Below are 19,954 nucleotides of genomic sequence, written 5' to 3' on the forward strand. Positions count from 1 at the left end.
TTCCCTGCACCCTGTCCTTTCGAGGATGCTCGCTGCACAACTGTTGTTGGTCTTTCCTGGTGCAGATGCTTGGATTGCTTTGTCCTTACAATTTTTCCCTTGACATGTACATGTGAAAGTACAGGTGCCTGTGGTGAATACAGGCAAACTAGGCGTCATCTGTGTCGAAGCGTCTGCCTTGGAAATAGGTTTATGCACCATAGAAGAATATGAGGTGGCAAAGACGGGGGATTTCGTCTCATTCTTTTTGGCTTCGGCATAGATGATCTGTCTGGTAACTTATCTCCTGTATTTTGCATCTGTCAGCAAAAGCAGGGCAGTGTCGGCTCCAGACTGGGTGGTTCCAGAGCAGTTGAGGCAGATCACCGGAGATGGGGAGTCAGTCCCAGCGTCTTGAGCGGCTTTTACACAGTTCCCACAGATCGCTTCACCTACACAGCGTATGGTTGTATGGCCGAAACGCTGGCGTTTATAGCACCGCACAGGGTTTGGAATGTAAGGCCGAAAATTAAGTCGAAGGAACCTGGCCTTAAGATGTTCAGGCAGTCTCGGAGAATTGAATGTGACAATGGAAGTGGCAGTCTTTTCAATTGCTCCATTATGCCTGCACGTTTTGTTGCTTCACATCGACTATTCCCTAGGATGCTCATTCTTGCTTCAGTTTTGATATGTCCATGATATCTCGGCATGTGACAATGCCCTTAGCGGAGTTGAGAGTGGTGTGCATCTCAACAATGATATAGTCAATTTCTGGGACTTTTGAAGAAGGTCTACCTGCTTTGACCTGTTAGTTTCGACCAACAATGAGCCATTACACAATCGTATTATAGATTTTAATGTTCGAGCAAGGCCTTCCAAACCCTTATGGACATAAAAGGGACGCTTTTTCAAATTTCTCCTCCTTCCTCTTTATCACCAGGAATACATTGTTATTCATGACTCCTTGACCCCTGTTACTGCAGCTAAACGTATTATTATTATTATTATTATTATTATATTATTATTATTATGACTAGCCCCTCTCATTCTTTTGGATGAATGGGTGTGAATACTCCCAGGCGATACTCCCTCCCCACTGGGAGGAGAAGATGATTTCGAGGGCTCCATCTTGGTCCCACGAGCAGCAATGGAAATAAGGGTCCACTTGGAGCCCCATGTCTCGTGTGCTTGAGTAAGCACTATACAACTAGGGTGTAGCAGGTTCCCCAGAGGTTGCCCACTAACGACTTTCCACCGCAACAGCCAGGCATCCCATCAACGTGCCGCACACCTTGAGAGGGTTTTTTTTTTTTAGAGGTTTATCCCGTCCTAGCGATCCAGGCAGTGAAGCCAAGATCCCCGTTCCCTGAGAGACACAACATTCCACCACCGCGCTGCACAATGATGGCTGAAGCATGCCCATAGCTTACAGCCACGGGGGACTGGCAGCACTTACCAGTCCCCATCGCAGATTTAGTGCCATCATTGTAAAAAAAAAAAAACAAAAAAAAACAAAAAAAAGCAGCATTCTGGAACTCCATTAGAAGCAGACAGAACAAACAATGGAACACCATGGGAGTGATGGAGGCTTTCAGACCCTGGAAGATATTCTTTCAAATCTGGGGCCAATAAATGAAGTGGATGGGGATGGGTGATTTGGAGGGAATTGGAGAAGGACAAGCAGGGGAGATGGAATCTGTGGCAGAGAGAAGTAGAGCCTAACCAGTGAATCCATGTGAGGGCAGTCAGTTTGGGGCCTACGTTCCAGAGCTGTGGAAAGAATTTGAGTGAGCACGGGAAGAGTGGTTAGTGATGACATAGGAAACCAGGAGCTGCACCACTCAACGGAAATGGGAGGGATCCCCGTCAACCAGAAGACTATTGACAGGGCTAGTGCAAAAGGCACTGGTGACTAAATGGGTACCAGGATGGTGAACTGTATCCAAGAGGAGCATCATGGAAGGAGTAGCAGATTCGTAAGCTTGTCAACAGTAGTCCACATGATAGAACTAATGTTTGATAAAGACAGTGAAGGGTTGAATGATCTGGTCGTGAGAGGTGTGGCAAGGAAGCAAAGCATATAGAGTTTACAAAAACAGAACCTTCAGAATGCAGGTTGTCAAAAAGAAGACTTCAAGAAACACAACTGGGGTGCCATAGTCGGGAGTTGGGTGTCGAGGCAGAGCTCTGGGCCAGGATGGACCGTATTATGGCGACAGAAACGCACCACCCTCGACTTAAGGTGACATAATTGGAAACCATACGAGAGTTTCCACGTGCAAGCGCACCAGATGTCATCCTACAGCTGTCCTAAGTGAACCTTCGGATTGACGCTACTTTGGTGATTTACGTATAAATTTCGATATTTTTATGTTCACACAGCTTTTCAGTAGTCTCCCAAGACTGACTGGGCTTGCCAGTTTCCCAGAGAAAAATTTGAGGCGGTCACTGGCAATGAAATCCGCGACCCCTGTGTTAATAGCCAAGAACGCTAACCACTACAACACTGTCAGTTTACTTATGCTATTGCAATAGTAGCTCTTACTACTGTGACATTAGCTTCGTCCTCTTTTAGAATACTGCTGCGCGGTGTGGAATCCTTACCAGATAGGACTGACGGAGTACATCAAAAAAGTTCAAAGATGGGCAGCATGTTTTGTATTATCGCGAAATATGGGGGAGAGTGTCACTGAAATGATACAGGATTTGGGCTGGACATCATTTTAAAAAAAGCCTTTTTTCGTTGCGACGATATCTTCTAACGAAATTCCAATCACCAACTTTCTCCTCCGAATGCGAAAATATTTTGTTGACACCTACCCACATAGGGAGAAACGGTCACCACGATAAAATAAGGGAAATCAGAGTTCGTACGGAAAGAAACAGATGTTCGTTCTTTCCGCGCGCTATACGAGACTGAAATAATAAAATTGCGATGTAGTTCGATGAACCCTCTGCCAGGCACTTAAATGTGATTTGCAGAGTAGAGGTAAATATAGATGTAGAGGAGACCAGAAATGCTGTTTGTCGCACCAGAACATACGTGAAGACTACTGGAGAAGAGATACTTTGACAACGAGTAAACTGTAAATACAACAAAGTCAATCAACATAGCATTGAATAAAGACACACTATCATCATGGCAAATGGGTGCTACCAGTGAAGCGTCTTTAACAGCCGATGTGAGTTTTACCATACATTTTTTGTCGTAAATGGACAACCGCTCACGTATGAAAACGAAGATAGCTGAATAGATGTCGCTTTTGTCAAGGTTCTCTAAATGTCACACAGCTCAAAAGCTGTTATTCTCAATGCCACCAGACATATGCCCAACTTTATGGGTTCTTAATGGTTTGTCAGATAGTGAAATGTAATATCAAGGACAGTGTACCGTATCTATCCAACTCTTACATATCTTCCATGAGAAGTTAACTGTCGGCCGCTGTGGCCGAGCCGTTCTACGCGCTTCAGTCGGGACTGATGACCTCAGATGTTAAGTCCCACATTGCTTAGAGCCATTTGAACCATTTGAATTTGACAAGGTTACTGGCTGGTGGTTGTTTGCTGCAGCAGACACTTTATGTTAGATACTCACGAGTTTTGGGAATTTGTCCTTGGGGAAGTTCATCTCCTGCTTGTTGATGATGCTGGGCACCTTGGCACGCTCAGCCCACGGCCAGATCATGTAATCCAACATACCAGGCCTGGTACCTGCAATGAGAATCATTGTTTCTGTTTCATCACCATACGATGTCTTACACACAAACTAACTTCAGACTCGTGCTACTTATACAAGGAAAACAGGAAGAATCTATAAAATCCGAACAAAAGCTACATCGAGGCAAGCTGTTTAAAAAATATCAATAAATCCAATTTTTATGTCCACCAAGCTGATAATTGTAACTGCATTACAGATACACAAAACAAAATCCATAGCCTACGCACATGACAAAGAAACGAAGAAATACAGACGGCTCTTCTGCAACAATTAGAGGGGATGAAGGAAGTCTTAACCATCCTATCTATTTTGCTGCGTTAATCATTTCAAAAATCTTTTCACGAAGTGATTATGAGTGCGTGTACTGACCTCCGAAGAAGGTGTTACCGCCAGCAACCAGCTCGTCTTCGAAAGGTTGCAGAGCAGCCACGATCTCCTCCAGGTAGTCTCCCAGCGGCCGCTTCTCCTTGCCGTAAACTGCCTCGTAGAAGATCTTCGTGACCTGCAAATAAAAGTCTACATTATAACAAGCAGAGGATCCAACAGAAAAATGTCTAGAGCACTGGCATCTATATGTAATATTGCAGATTTTGCACGAATCATCATGCAAGCGCTCTTTCAGGTTTGGAAAATAGCTTTTGTCGTGCACTTCACAGTGGTTTACAGAGAACAGATATAGATGTCACGAGAAATTTTGGTTTATAAGATCTGTTTGTAATATATGTGGTGCAAATAAACGAAGCATTAAAGAAAATTTCTATTGGTTGGTGGGTTAAGAGGCTTAACAGCGAGACAGTCAGTCCCACAGCCAAGAGTTCATCTGAAGACGTCTGATCGAATTATGAAGGTACATGGTGATAAGATCGAGGCACTGAAAACAATAGTAGTACCAGAGCTGAGGATTGGATTGCTGCAGTTATGGGGACTAAACTGAAGTCATCAGTCCATTCTAGATGTGTCAACCCATGGAGAGTCCTCAGAGTAAGGACACAGGAGACAAATTCTGACGAACCCTATTGTAACAGTCAATAAAATCCAGAGAGAGAACCAAGTACAAGTGAGAGAGGGATAAGAGGGTGAAGGCGGGCGAGTTGTTCTGCTCAGAAAGCAGCTGGAGGGTCTGGGAGACGCGTGACGGAAGATGGACACACTTCATCCGACCAATGTTTCCTCGCGCTCTAGTGTTAGATAAACAGTAATGCAGGAAACTATGTAGAATCTCAGCATAGAAACCAACGACGATGTGAGAGTAAGCCAACAGACATAAAAGAGTAAGTATAGTTAAAGGAAGGTGGAAAGGATAGGAGCCAGGCGAGACCACTGAACAAGAGCAGCCTTGGCCTCCTAAGTTGGATCAGGTGAGAGTGCACCCCTCTAGTCCCTCAAGTGGCTGATGAGGCCAATGTGCTCTACCTCGTGAGTAAAACGTAAAACGAGATCAACTGTTCTGCCACCTTCCACCAGCACCAGGGCAGCGAGTCAGCCAGTTCTAGTTTTTACTGTAGGATGGCTGAAATAGGGCACTCCAGTAGGATGTGGGCCTGTCAGACTGGTACCAAACCAACACTGGAATGGATCCTCACATAATAGAATGTTGCCAATGTGGAGTCAGCAGAGAACGGTAGCTTCCCTTTGAGAAGCAGGGAGGGAGGACTGGTACATGGGTGATGTGGCCTTTATTGCTCACAGTTTCTTTGGAGAAACCAGGGCACAGCAATGTGAGTTCCAAGCCTCCAACAACCAATGGCATAAAGCTGACCAAAGATCTGGTTCTGATACCCCCATCGCCAAAGTAAGAATCCTGGTAGCCCACCGCCAACCCGTCAGCAAATTCTTTCCCTGGGATCTCAATGCGACTGTCGAGACAAAGACAGGCAACCCCCCAGCTTTATGGAAGCCAGAAAGGAGCTCTTAGATAGTCATGACCAAGGATCTCAAGGGTAGTACTGGTTGATTGACTGAAGACTTCTACTGATTAAGAACGTCTTTCTGGTGCAATGACGAACATGCTTGAGGGCTCGACTCATGGCCACCAGTTATGCAGTAATTTTAATGTATACATTCGGTTGGGAACGTTGTTCATTGCATCCTGCATATGTGTAGACATAACTGGTTCGTCCATTGACCAAAGAGCTCTCAGTGTATATCACTTCCAAACGCAGAAATGCATCAATGATGGTCAGCAAGAGGCGCCGAAAAACAGTGACATGAAAAGAATCTTTCAGTCCAAAGGATACATTGAGACAGATCCGAGGAAGGGGTGCATAGCATAGGAGCATACATGAGTCGTTCCTGACAAGAGGCGACCGTGGAGAAGTTTTAGTTCAGAGCAAAGACACTGCATCTGAGCTGTGATTGTGACTCCAATTCTGGGCTGCTGTTTCAGGAAAAAGTTGCCCAGAAGTGGAGCGATGGGGGTGGGGATGGCAGCAACTGTGTATCACAGAATTCAGCAGCATTTCTTGGCATCCTATCTGTAGTGATGGGAACCCAGCCTCTGTCAGTTGTTCACAGGATTAGTCAGAGCCACCTGTTGCAAGCCAGACCCAGGCAGTAGAGTCCATCGCTGAACTATGTGCCAGACAACCAGAATCAAAATTGGACAGGTTGAAAGCTTTTTACAGCTGCCGATATGTAGAGTACTCTGCACACCAGCTGCCGTTACTGAGGCAGTGGAGAGTATTAAGATGTAACCAGCACATTCATATAAGCTGGCCAATATGGGAAAGGGATGTCAACTAGGTATCTATGACTGATTCCAAAAAGCGATAAAACTCTACCACATTGAGAAACTGGTCATCAAGGTAGAGTTCTGGCTGTAGTTGACAGTACAAAAGCATGCATGATACATGTCTTGGTAGCTGGAAACAGGAAGCCATGTGTGAGAGCCTAGGACTGCACCTTTCATATGGCACTCTGCAGTCAGCATTCAGTAACATCCACGCTGGCAGAGCAATAGTAAATGCAAAAATCGCTAGCATATGGGGGAAGGTGACACTGTATACCTGCATGTGCAGCTATTCCACTGACAGCCATTAGAGAAAGGGGCACAATCAATAGAGCCCTGGAGGACCCTATTCTCTTGTATATGGCTGAGTATTGTTGGGAGCACTAACTTGAAATCTGAAAGTATGGTGTGACAAGAAGTTCCACACAAAAATTGTGAGTGTGCCCCAGAGACCCTAATCTCATAGGGTAACAAGAATGTTATGATGCCACATGGGGTCATAAGCCTTCTGCAGGTCAAAGTTGATTGGACAGTAGATTCCAGGCACACCAAGTTGTCAGTAGTGGAATGATCCTGGGACAGACACTGACATCATGATGGTAATACACTTTTAGGTATTTGAGCATTTGGCTGTGGATGTGGTCTGGCCCTGGGGCCACATCAGCATGAAGGGCTAGGACCACTGAGGAATTCCCACTCACTAAATGGTTGAACCATATGGCTGTAGGTGATGTGCATTGAAAGATAAGTGAATTCATTCCACTCTTTTTGAGGACATGAAATGCAGGCTGACAGTTCTCAGACATACAGGCTAGAGAAAATGGCAGAGAAGTGCATTTGGGGACAACATCTGGGTCAATGTAGACAATTCCATTCAGGGAGACACCAATAAGACTTCCGGGGGACTTGTTTCCTTAGCGGCATCAAACCTTTGCCCAAACCACGAAAGGAGGGGTACATAGTCAAATGGTAGCAGCACACTGTTCCTAATGTTATTGTTTTTTTTTTTCAATTTATTAGGTGACAGACCTGGGCAGACCACCATTGAAAGGAAATAAGGTGATCCATTGATGGATGTGATTTACAGCGATGGACAGCCCATCTGTGACCTTTAATGCCCACAGTGATTTCTGATCAAGTTAATGTCTTCCAATGAAAGTATACAAAGGAATAGAGAATCGCTAAGTCTGCTGTCAATAGAATAGCTGCAATTGTGCTCTAGTCAGCTACACTGTTACTTGCTCATGGCAAAAAGCTAAGGGCGATGGCAGAGGCAAAGGCGTCCTTGTCAGCAGTGTTGAGAGGCCATCCAGGTTGACACCCAGGTGAGTGATGCTGAGGAGGGACAGGACTATAGGGAAATTAATGCCAGACAAGTAGTCTGGGACTCTCAAGTGGGTTGAGGGAGGGACAAGACCAGGGCTGCAAATGTGAAGACCAGTGACCAAGTAATCCCAATACGCACATTCAACTTTGTGTGGACCCAGTATTGAACAGAAAAGATAAAACTCTTAGCACATTTTCAATAGTGTTACTATGGCCAGTGGTCTTAGTACCACCCCATAAATGGTTGTGGGCATTTAAGTCACTCTAACTGGGAAAGACTGGGAGAGCTGAGAAATCCATACAGAAAATTCTGTGTGAAACACTTAACTGTCAGGAGGGTGATAAACATTACAGACCGTAAAATCCAGAGACATCCTCACACAGACTGCCTCGGTCTTCAAAGACATACAAAGTGGCTCGTGCTCACTGTAAAGAGTCCAAAATATATGTATAAGTTCTGCCTAACGCTCTGTCATAGTCAACACGATTATTAAAGTAGTCCCAATAGCTGTGGAGGGTAAGAGGTTCACAATGCTGGGAAGCAGGTTTTCTTGAGAGTAATGTAGGAAGCAGGGGAAACTTAAGAGTATGTAGCTCAGCCAGATGGTGGAAAAACCCGCTGCAGTTCCACAGGAGGATCATGCTGTTACTATCCCGTGGGACCAAGAAGGTGGGTCATACAGTAGGGTCTTCCAGTTGCAAGGATATGACATCAATACACATCAATTCTGAATAACGTCGTATAGGGTGATCTGGTGCCACAGGGGCCACTGACACCTTTACCTGAGGTACTGAGATAGAATGTATGGGGGTACAGTAGCACTGGGACCACCAGTACCTCCATCTTTGAGTTATGTGTTTCTAGGATATTTTTATGTTTGTGATTGTCTGCCCTAGCCTGATTTCAGATCAACCAAACCCTGGTAGGTGAGCATCCTGAGTTACCCCTTTGTAATGAGAGATGCTGCAGGAAGGGTTGCAACTCTGGTGGCGAGTTGAGTTCGACATCCCTAGCAGTCAGCAGGTGGGAAGTTGATGCTCCCAAAGTGGGTGTAACAGAAACAGTAGAATGGGGCTCCCAAGCAACAGTTAATGGATGTAGTCAGCTGGCCCCAAGAACCCAATGTGGTAGGCACGAAGGGAGAGGATAGCACTACTGGTGAGGGTGACATATCCATAGTGAATGTCATTGTCATATGTAAATGAAGACGATCATATTTCTTCTTGGCCTCCTGATACATGAGTTACTCAAGGGACTTGTATAGAGGGACTGAAGGAGTGTTGGTGTGTGACTGACACTCAACCCCTACAGATGGGGCTTGTGTTACAATATGAAAACATGTGCCCAGACCTCACGCATTGAAGCATCACATGGGAGGGGTCATGTAAGGTTCCAGAAGGTATTGATGCACCATTGTCTTGACCTCTTCAGGTAACAAGCACTCTTCGAGGACCAGAATGAAGACACGAGTATCAAACCTATTGTCATCTGGTCCACGCTGAACACAGACAGAATGCACATCTCGACACTTCACATTTACACTATAAAAAGGGGTCTTAGTGGATATGATACCCTGTACAATGCTGAGACTTACGGGGGATGGTGGGTGGGGGGTGGGGGGAGATAGTTGCAGAAATGTCCCACAGCTTCTTACAGGCGAGTAACATTCGCAGCTGAGCAGAGGATGCCTTTCTAATCAGAACTGAACCACTTCATTTCCAAAATCGCTGCTGTTTCTGCCCCAGATCCGTCCTCATCGTGATCATCATCATCATCATCGTGATCATCATCGTCATCGTGATCATCATCATCGTGATCATCATCGTCATCGTGATCATCATCATCATCGTCATCGTGATCATCATCATCATCATCGTGATCATCATCATCATCATCATGATCATCATCATCATCATCATCATCGTGATCATCATCATCATCATCATCATCATCATCATCATCATCATCATCATCATCATCATCATCATCATCATCATCATCATCATCATCATCGTGATCATCATCATCATCATCATCGTGATCATCATCGTGATCATCATCATCATCATCATCGTGATCATCATCGTGATCATCATCATCATCATCATCATCGTGATCATCATCATCATCGTGATCATCATCATCATCATCGTGATCATCATCATCATCATCGTGATCATCATCATCATCGTGATCATCATCATCATCATCGTGTTCATCATCATCATCATCGTGATCATCATCATCATCATCGTGATCATCATCATCATCATCGTGATCATCATCATCATCATCGTGATCATCATCATCATCGTGATCATCATCATCATCGTGATCATCATCATCATCGTGATCATCATCATCATCGTGATCATCATCATCATCGTGATCATCATCATCATCGTGATCATCATCATCGTGATCATCATCATCGTGATCATCATCATCGTGATCATCATCATCATCGTGATCATCATCATCATCATCTAAGACTGATTATGCCTTTCAGCGTTCAGTCTGGAGCATAGCCCCCTTATAAAATTCCTCCATGATCCCCTATTCAGTGCTAACATTGGTGCCTCTTCTGATGTTAAACCTATTACTTCAAAATCATTCTTAACCGAATCCAGGTACCTTCTCCTTGGTCTGCCCCGACTCCTCCTACCCTCTACTGCTGAAGCCATGAATCTCTTGGATAACCTTGCTTCTCCCATGCGTGTAACATGACCCCACCATCTAAGCCTGTTCGCCCCGACTGGTACATCTATAGAGTTCATTCCCAGTTTTTCATTGATTTCCTCATTGTGGACACCCTCCTGCCATTGTTCCCATCTACTAGTACCTGCAATCATCCTAGCTACTTTCATATCCGTAACCTCAACCTTGTTGATAAGGTAACCTGAATCCACCCAGCCTTCGCTCCCATACAACAAAGTTGGTCGGAAGATTGAACGGTGCACAGATAACTCAGTCTTGGTACTGACTTCCTTCTTGCAGAAGAGAGTAGATTGTAGCTGACCGCTCATTGCATTAGCTTTGCTACACCTCGCTTCCAGTTCTTTCACTATGTTGCCATCCTGTGAGAATATGCATCCTAAGTACTTGAAACCGTCCACCTGTTTTAACTGTTCCTCCTATTTGGCACTCAATCCGTTTATATTTCTTTCCCACTGACATTACTTTCGTTTTGGAGATGCTAATCTTCATACCATAGTCCTTACATTTCTGATCTAGCTCTGAAATATTACTTTGCAAACTTTCAATCGAATCTGCCATCACAACTAAGTCATCCGCATGTGCAAGACGGTTCATGGTGTGGGTTCCTCTAGTCATGACTTAGTTCATGAACCACGGGCAACGTATGAGTGGCCAAGTAAGTGGTCCCGACAGACGGGATACCAGTTACTTTGGAATAAGGCTGGGCATCTGGGACATATTCTGAGTCGTGGTCACCTTTGTGCTCATACGGCAAAGACTACCAAATCCACCGGTTAGTCCCTCAACCGTTAGGGGTAAAACCTAATGGGACTCGGGGCGAGTAAGGCTAGCAACCTGCTTCCCTGGTGCTTTAATTATGATGCTGGCAACAATCAGAAATGCCTCAAGGTGCTCAACAAAGAATAATGACTCTTTGGTGAAAGAGGAACATCCGTCAGTCCTAGAGCAAACTAAGTATTGTGGGGAGTATTTCTCCCCTTGCCTCCTAGCTTAACGTTCCTTCCACGGCATTGTCGGGGAAGGAAATGTTATGGGGTCATATCCTCCCATATTACAGTTTTCCTTTGCTTCAGAAGAAACTGCCCAGCTTCATTTGCCTTTCATCCACCTTGCTGCCACCTACTCCAAATAACTGTTCTCCCCACAGGTGCCACCCAGTCAAAGCAAAAAAAAACAATCTGGCTGGTCAAATGTTGCCTGTGTCCACATGCCCAAGCCACGATGGGCATATGCTCCTTGGCATACGTGAAGAGTTTCCAGCTCAGGAACCAATAATGCGATCCCTGCGTTGTCAGGGGGTTACAACCCTGCAGGTACTTAAGGACACGCCCGCACACGCACACTGAAAGCGAGGGTGCAAAGATAGAAAGACACTACGGGTAGAACGAACACAGTGTTGGGCGATCTTCCATACACGATCTGTACTTCTGTAAAACTTTGAAATTAGGTCAAACAATGAGGATCATATCGCTGATTTTTTCGGGAATGCAGCAGAAGTTTCGCTGGGAAGACTGTACGCATTCTCCGTATACTTCCGATCTCCATGCTATTTCCGTAGTTTTGGAACTCTGGAGAAAGACATTCGCAGCCATCGATTTGCTTCCAACGAAAAGGCTCAGGCCTGGGTATGATTATGGATACGTAAGCAAGTGCATGAGCAGATCTTGCATCACAGTGGCATCGTGTGTTAACAGTTGCGATTACTTCTGAAATAAACAGTTTACTTTTTTTCATGTGTGTCGTTTTCATTTAACTGCTTCCTATACAATACAATTTATGTCATGGCAGTTAGTAGAACGACACTGCACTGTGGTTGACACGGGCACACTTATTAGACACACTTATAAACAGTACGCCAACATGACAGACTTTTTGATAATTTAGGATGAAAAGGAGAATTTAGAGTTTAGCGTCCTGTTGGGAACTAAGTAAATGGAGGCAGCACAAACTCATCAGGCAAGCTTAGAAAAGGATAGCCACCGTGTCTCTCTCACAGGACTCACCCACGATTTTGTCTTCAGCTATTGAGGGAACCCGTCGAAAATCCAGAATCTGAATGTATAGAACCGCCCCTCGCTCTTCTCCTCCTCCTCCTCCTCCTCCTCCTCCTCATGTACGCTAGTCAAGTATTTGAGCCATTTCACCAACGCGGCCGGTCGTGTCAAAGGATACCCATGCTATTTCGTCTCCAACGTAGAGGAATATATTTTGCAACAGCCCTAAAACAGTTTTCGATGGTAATAGCTACCCGAAGCTGGGAATATGAACATGTTTGTGATTATTTACGATCCTGACGGCTCAAAATATGGCTAGCTCTACGAAGACTCAGCAGCGACAGCATTCTGAGTTGAGTGAAATATTGCTACATTTACTGTTTATAGTGGGTATTTCGCCGCCAGCGACTGGTTATGGTGAATGCAAACTAATTTCTCCCGCAGTATCGCGTGATATGAAGTTCCACCACCAAGCGAAAACTTCAAATGAGTAAACTTTGCTTCTCATGCGCGCAGTTCTTAACTGAAACAGGCTCGTTAAATAGCTTCGAAGTTTTTAGCTTCTTATGGAAAAGCTATGCTATCTCGTGAAAACTTCTCCAGCGAAGTATTACCGTTAAGCAATACTTACATCGTCACGCATTGGTGCCAAGCACCGGGAGTAAAGAAAAATATATACGTGCTGCACACTTTAGACACGTGCTGCATCCTTAACGCATTCTACGACGCCTAAACTTGAGATCATAAAAAGCATTTCATTAACACGTGGGTTTTCCGACATTTAAAAGTACGAATGTGTATTTGTATTACCGCAGAAGCCTCAAAAGCATTTACTCTGCCTTAAGGATGCTTTCTGGATTATATAAACTACTGCCCATTAAAATTGCTACACCACGAAGATAACGTGCTACAGGCGCGAAATTTAACCGACAGGAAGAAGTTGCTGTGACGTGCAAATGATTGCTCTGAAAAGCTATTCACACAAGGCTGGCGCCGGTGGCGACACCTACAACGTGCTCACATGAGGAAAGTTTCAACTGATTTCTCATACACAAACAGCAGTTGACCGACGTTGCCTGGTGAAACGTAGTTGTGATGCCTCGTATAAGGAAGAGAAATGCGTACCATCACGTTTACGACTTTGATAAAGGTCGAATTGTAGCCTATCACGAATGCGTTTTATCGTATCCGCGACATTGCTGGTCGCGTTGGTCGAGATCCAATGATTGTTAGCAGAATATGGAATCGATGAGTTCAGGAGGGTAATACGGAATGCCGTGCTGGATCCCAACGGCCTCGTATCACTAGCAGTCGAGATGACAGGCACCTTATCCGCATGGCTGTAGCGGATCGTGCAGCCACGTCTCGATCCCTGAGTCAACAGATGGGGGCGTTTGCAAGACAATAACCATCTGCACGAACAGTTCGACGACGTTTGCAGCAGTATGGACTATCAGCTAGGAGACCATGGCTGCGGTTACCCTTGACGCTGCATCATAGACAGGAGCGCCTGCGATGGTGTACTCAACGACGAACCTGGGTGCACGAATGGCAAAACGTCATTTTTTCGGATGAATCCAGGTTCTCTTTACAGAATCATGATGGTCGCATCCGTGTTCGGTGAACGCACATTGGAAGCGTGTATTCGTCATCGCCATACTGGCGTATCACCCGGCGTGATGGTGTGGGGTTGTTCGCATTGACGGCACTTTGAACAGTGGACGTTACATTTCAATGTGTTACGACCCGTGGCTCTACCCTTCATTCGATCCCTGCGAAACCCTACATTTCAGCAGAATAATGCACGACAGCATGTTGCAGGTTCTGGATACAGAAAATGTTCGACTTTTGACCTGGCCAGCACATTCTCCATATCTCTCACCAATTGAAAAGTCTGGTCAATGGTGGCTGAGCAACTGGCTCGTCACAATACGCCAGTCACTACTTTTGATGAACTGTGGTATCGTGTTGAAGCTGCATGGGCAGCTGTACCCGTTCACACCATCCAAGCTCTGTTTGACTCGTGCAGGCGTATTAAGACCGTTATTACGGCCAGAGGTGGTTGTTCTGGGCACTGATTTATCAGGATCTATGCACCCAAACTACGTGAAAATGTAATCATGTCAGGTATAGTATAATATATTAGTCCAATGAATACCCGTTTATCATCTGCATTTCTCCTTGGTGAAGCAATTTTAATGGCCGACGGTAACAATAGGCTTCTCCAAGCTTTTTCGCATTGCGCAATGCGCTCGGGGTAACAGGTGCCGTTTCAACTGTCAGAGAGAAAGATTTGGTAGCTACATAGTGAAATACTTTTCCCACACATATCGTTATGGTTACTGCATTCTACTGGTGACGGCTAGTAGCGGTACAGAAGCCCATAAGAGAAAAGTGAGAAGACTAAACCATTTTCTTTCCCCGGAGCACCCTGGTCTCCCAATTTAAATCTGCCCGACGCGACTTTCCTGAGTTCATAAAACACAATGATCGCAATAACTGCGGCATATGACGAAAACTCATTGCTATTACTCTTAACATTAAAAGTACTTTATCTTCACTTGTGTCTTAATACTATTGAGAAAGCTAAAGTCTGGCGCTCAACCCATGAACGGGTTCTTGGCCTGACTGCAGGCTTCAGTAGAATCTTTCATTCGCGTTGACACTGGTAGGGGGAAATTAGCGAGCCCATTGCCCTAACCATGATTTAGCCTGGGAAACATCCCAGTTATACAATTTAATAGTAGGTCGAGTGGACCTGAGGCCGTCTTGGAGGGACTGTAACGAGAAGTGGTAAAACATGAGCAAGAGTGCGTTGACTGTCTTACTTCTGCATTCTTTCAAGGGAGTTTAGCTGGCAGGATACAACAGCGTACTGCGTATTCGTCCGCGCGACCGAATACACGCAGGTGAGGGGGGAATGGGGGAACACTTGCTTTCAATAGCGCCAGATCGATGCAGTGCGGTTAATTAGAGTAAGGCCATTCAAGACGTTTACTATGTTCGATACATCCATTGTCCGGAACGTTAATTACGTTCTTAGAAATGCCAGTTCAGAATTATGGGGGAGATTTGTGCGTAACAAAGTCAGAACTAACGCATGGCAATTCAGAAATAGCATACCACAGTTTGACACTGGATACTAGAACTGAAATTTCGGTGGTGAGTTGCAAAATAAAGAAAAACACCTCTGCTCAGTAGCCATCAAACGACTATGCATCACAAATGTTGGCATGGTGAACATAGATCAGCAATGACTGGAAGAGGATGAGATGCGTTGCATTGGCTACTTTCTCTACTGCGAGATGTTGTTCTGGTTTTTTTGCTTGTTTGTTTTGTTTTTGGTCATTAGCTCCCATTCTGCGACTTATGAAAAGGTAAAAAACGAAAATGGAAACCAGCAGAAATGGGAACGAAACTCAAAAAATTGGAGAAACTAAAAGCAGAGGGAAAGCTTAAAAAACCACTACAGAAAGGGGTTGGTTGTCGCCAAAAAGAGCTTCAAATGACTGACACATCTCACTGGCACTAATAAACTCGAGAACGCGATCGGCTGAGCGCGTGTCATCTGCTAAAATGGACGATATTTCAGGCGACAGCTGTATACGGGCGCGTAACGGGGTAATATAGGGACACTCAAGTAAAAGGTGTCTTACCGTCCACAGCTGAGAGCAGTGGGGACAAAGTGGGGGAGGATCGCCGCTTAAAAGTTGTCGATGGCTAAAAAGACAGTGCCCTATCCGGAGTCTAGTTAAAATTACCTCCTCCCGACGACGCATTGGGGAGGAAGAGGTCCAAGCACAGAAGAGCTTTCACGTCCCGCAATTTATTATTGGGAAGTGTCGACCAATGTGCATGCCATAAAAGAACAACACGACGACATAAAATACTCCGTAGATCGGCGAAAGGAATCGTGCGAATAGCAGGCCGAAGAAGAGAGACTGCAACCTTGGCCGCTATATCGGCCGCCTCATTTCCACAGATACCAACGTGTCCTGGGATCCAGAGGAACGTCACCGAGACGCCCCCCAAGTGGAGCAAGTGGAGGCAGTCCTGAATCCGGTGGACCAGAGGGTGGACAGGGTACAGAGCTTGGAGACTGAGGAGAGAGCTGAGAGAATCTGAACAGATAACATACTGTATCCGCTGATGGCGACGGATGTATTGGACAGCCTGGAGACCAGCGTAAAGCTCCGCAGTATAAACCGAACACTGGTCGGGAAGCCGAAATCGATTTGGGGTGTCGCCAACAATATAGGCACACCCTACACCAAACGATGTTTTTGAGCCGTCAGTGTAAATAAATGTGGCTTCCTTCATTTGTGCACAGAGCAGAAAATGCCTGACGATAAACAAGTGAAGGGGTACCATCATTGGGAAACTGACAAAGGTCACGGAGCAGGCAGGTCCGGGGACGGAGCCAAGGTGGTGCTGTACCCCAAGTTGTCAAGAAAGTTTTAGGAAGGCGGAAGGAAAGAGAATGGAGCAGTTGACGGAAGCGGACTCCCGGTGGTAGTAGGGAAGGAAGGGTGGCCTGCATACCCTAAATTCAAGGAGCCGTCGAAAAAAATGTCATGGGCCGGATTAAAAGGCATGGAAGACAGATAGCTAGCATAACGACTTAGGACAGCTCGCCGATTGGACAGCCGAGGTTCAGCAGTCTCAGCATAAAGGCTTTCCACAGGGCTGGTGTAAAAAGCTCCAGACACTAAACGTAATCCACGGTGGTGGATAGAGTCGAGACGCCGAAGAATAGACGGCCGAACAGAGGAGTAAACTATGCTGCCATAGTCGAATTTCGAGCGCACTAAGGCGCGATAGAGTCGGAGAAGGACCACTCGGTCCGCTCCCCAGGAGGTACCATTCAGGACACGGAGGGTGTTTAGGGATCGCAGGCAGCGAGCCGAAAGATAGACCCAAGAATTTAGCGACGTCCAAAAACGGAAGGTTAACGGGTCCTAGATGTAAGGAAGGTGAGATAAACTCCGTACGACGCCAAAAATTAACACAAACGGTCTTACTGGGAGAAAAGCGGAAGCCTGTTTCGATGCTCCAAGAGTGGAGGCGATCGAGACAGCCTTGAAGACGTCGTTCAAGAAGGCTGGTCCGTTGAGAGCTGTAGAAGATTGCAAAATCGTCCACAAAGAGGGAGCCCGAGACATCAGGAAGGAGACAATCCATAATTGGATTTATGGCAATGGCAAACAGTACAACACTTAGCACGGAGCCCAGGGGTACCCCGTTTTCTTGGGAGAAAGTACGGGACAGAGTCGTGTTCACCCGCACTTTAAATGTGCGTTCTGCCATAAATTCGCGAAGAAAAAGGGGCAACCGACCGCGAAAGCCACAAGAGAACAGTGTGCGGAGGATGCCTGTCCTCCAACAGGTATCGTATGTTCTCTCCAGATCAAAAATATTGCTACTGTTTGGCGTTTCCGGAGATAATTGTTCATGATATAAGTGGAGAAAGCGACAAGATGGTCAACTGCAGAACGATGCTTTCGGAAACCGCATTGGGCAGGTGTGAAAAGACTGCGGGACTCCAGCCACCAAGCTAAACAGCAATTCACCATACGTTCCAAAACCTTACATACACTGCTCGCGAGAGAAATGGGGCGATAGCTAGAGGGGAGATGTTTGTCCTTTCCAGGTTTCGGAACAGGAACGACGATAGCTTCCCGCCATCGTCTGGGAAAAGTACTGTCGGTCCAAATTTGATTATAAAGGCGAAGGAGGTAACGCAGACTATGGTATGATAAATGCAGCAACATTTGGATGTTGGTACCATCCGGTCCTGGGGCGGAGGAGCGAGAAGAAGAGAGTGCATGTTGGAGTTCCCGCATGGAGAAAACAGTATTGTAGCTTTCGTGATTTTGAGAGGAGAAAGCAAGAGGTGGCACTTCCGCTGCACGTTTCTTCGGGATAAACGCTGGCGGGTAATTTGAAGAGCTCGAAATCTCAGCAAAGTGTTGACCCAATGAGTTATAAATTGCGACGGGGTCCACTACTGTATCATGCGCGACAGTGAGCCCAGAGACCGGGGAGAAACTAGGCTCGCCTGATAACCGTCGAATCCGACTCCAAACTTCCGAGGAGAGAGTGAAGGTGTTAAATGAGCTAGTAAAAAAGTCCCAGCTTGCCTTCTTGCTTTCGCGGATGACGCGACGACACCACGCGCGGAACTGCTTATAGCGGATACAGTTGGCCAATGTAGGATGGTGTCTGAAAACGCGAAGAGCACGTCGCCACTCACGTATTGCGTCACGGCATGCCTCGTTCCACCAAGGAACTGGGGGGCGCCAGGGCAATTCGGAGGTGCGAGGTATTGAACGTTCCGCAGCTGTAAGAATAGCGTCTGTAATATGAGTGACCTCATCGTCGACGTTAGGAAAGTGACGGTCATCGAATGTCGCTAGAGACGAAAAAAGTGGCCAATCGGCTTGGGCAAACTTCCAGCGTCTTGGGCGCATATATGGCAGGTGTGGCTGCAATCGAAGGACACATGGAAAATGGTCACTCGAGTGTGTATCAGAAAGGGCGAACCATTCGAAGCGCCGAGCTAGCGGAACAGTACCGACCGAAAGGTCCAAATGAGAAAAATTTGTCGTGGAGGCAGACAAAAATTTAGGGTCCCCAGTGTTGAGGCAAACAAGATCCGCTTGGTGGAAGACGTCTAGCAATACTGAGCCACGCGGACATGGATGTGGAGATCCCCAAAGTGGGTGGTGGGCATTGAAGTCTCCAACCAGCAAATAGGGGGGGGGGGGGGGAGCTGACCAAGAAGATGAAGGAGATCAGCTCGTGCCATTGATGTGGACGATGGAATGTATACAGTACAAAGAGAGAAGGTGTATCCAGAAAGGGAAAGACGGACAGCGACTGCTTGGAAGGAAGTGTTTACGGAGATTGGGTGATAATGGAGAGTATTATGGAGAAGAGTGAGTCCTCCATGTGCTGGAGTGCCTTCAACAGGGGGGAGATCAAATCGGACTGACAAAGCCGTCGTGGGGACGCAGCTTTGTTTCCTGAAGACAAAAGATGACCGGCGAGTAGGATCGTAGGAGGATCGTCAATTCATCCCGATTGGCTCGAATGCAGCGGATATTCCTATGGATAATGGACATAGGGTGGACAGAAAATGGAAGAATGTGACCAAGGTTGCTGTCAACTCAACGACTGCTCAGAGCTTGCGACAGACAGAATGGAACGGCACTCAGCCGAAGGCAAAAGATCCTGATCCATAGGTTGTTCAGGAGCAGCTCCTGCCACCAGCGATCGGCTGGTTGATCGGCCGCCAGCAGTGCGCCTCGGCGGCACAGAAGACGGCCGAGGGCGGTTACCGCCAGGTGACGCTGTAGATGAGACACGCCGTGGCGGAGAAGGAGAGGAACTGGGTTTCTTATTAGCCTTCTTGGAAACATGATGTTTAGATGAAGGAGGAACTGATGGTTGTGAAGTTGGGGTACGTAAAAAATCTTAACGAGTATGCT

General features: G+C 46.2%; 1 protein-coding gene across 1 annotated transcript in view; it reads right to left on the reverse strand.

Annotated features, from left to right (window-relative positions):
* LOC124794929 (pyrimidodiazepine synthase-like) overlaps positions 1-19,954 on the reverse strand; it is an 84,479-nt gene that overhangs the window by 13,709 nt on the left and 50,816 nt on the right. Inside the window, exons 3-4 of the mRNA XM_047258642.1 lie at positions 4,067-4,199; positions 3,575-3,690 (exon numbers count right to left, since the gene is read on the reverse strand). Of these exons, the coding sequence (XP_047114598.1) occupies positions 3,575-3,690; positions 4,067-4,199 (249 nt within the window). The remainder of the gene's footprint in view (positions 1-3,574; positions 3,691-4,066; positions 4,200-19,954) is intronic.

Source organism: Schistocerca piceifrons, chromosome 1, assembly GCF_021461385.2.
Source record: "Schistocerca piceifrons isolate TAMUIC-IGC-003096 chromosome 1, iqSchPice1.1, whole genome shotgun sequence".
Lineage (NCBI taxonomy): Eukaryota > Metazoa > Arthropoda > Insecta > Orthoptera > Acrididae > Schistocerca > Schistocerca piceifrons.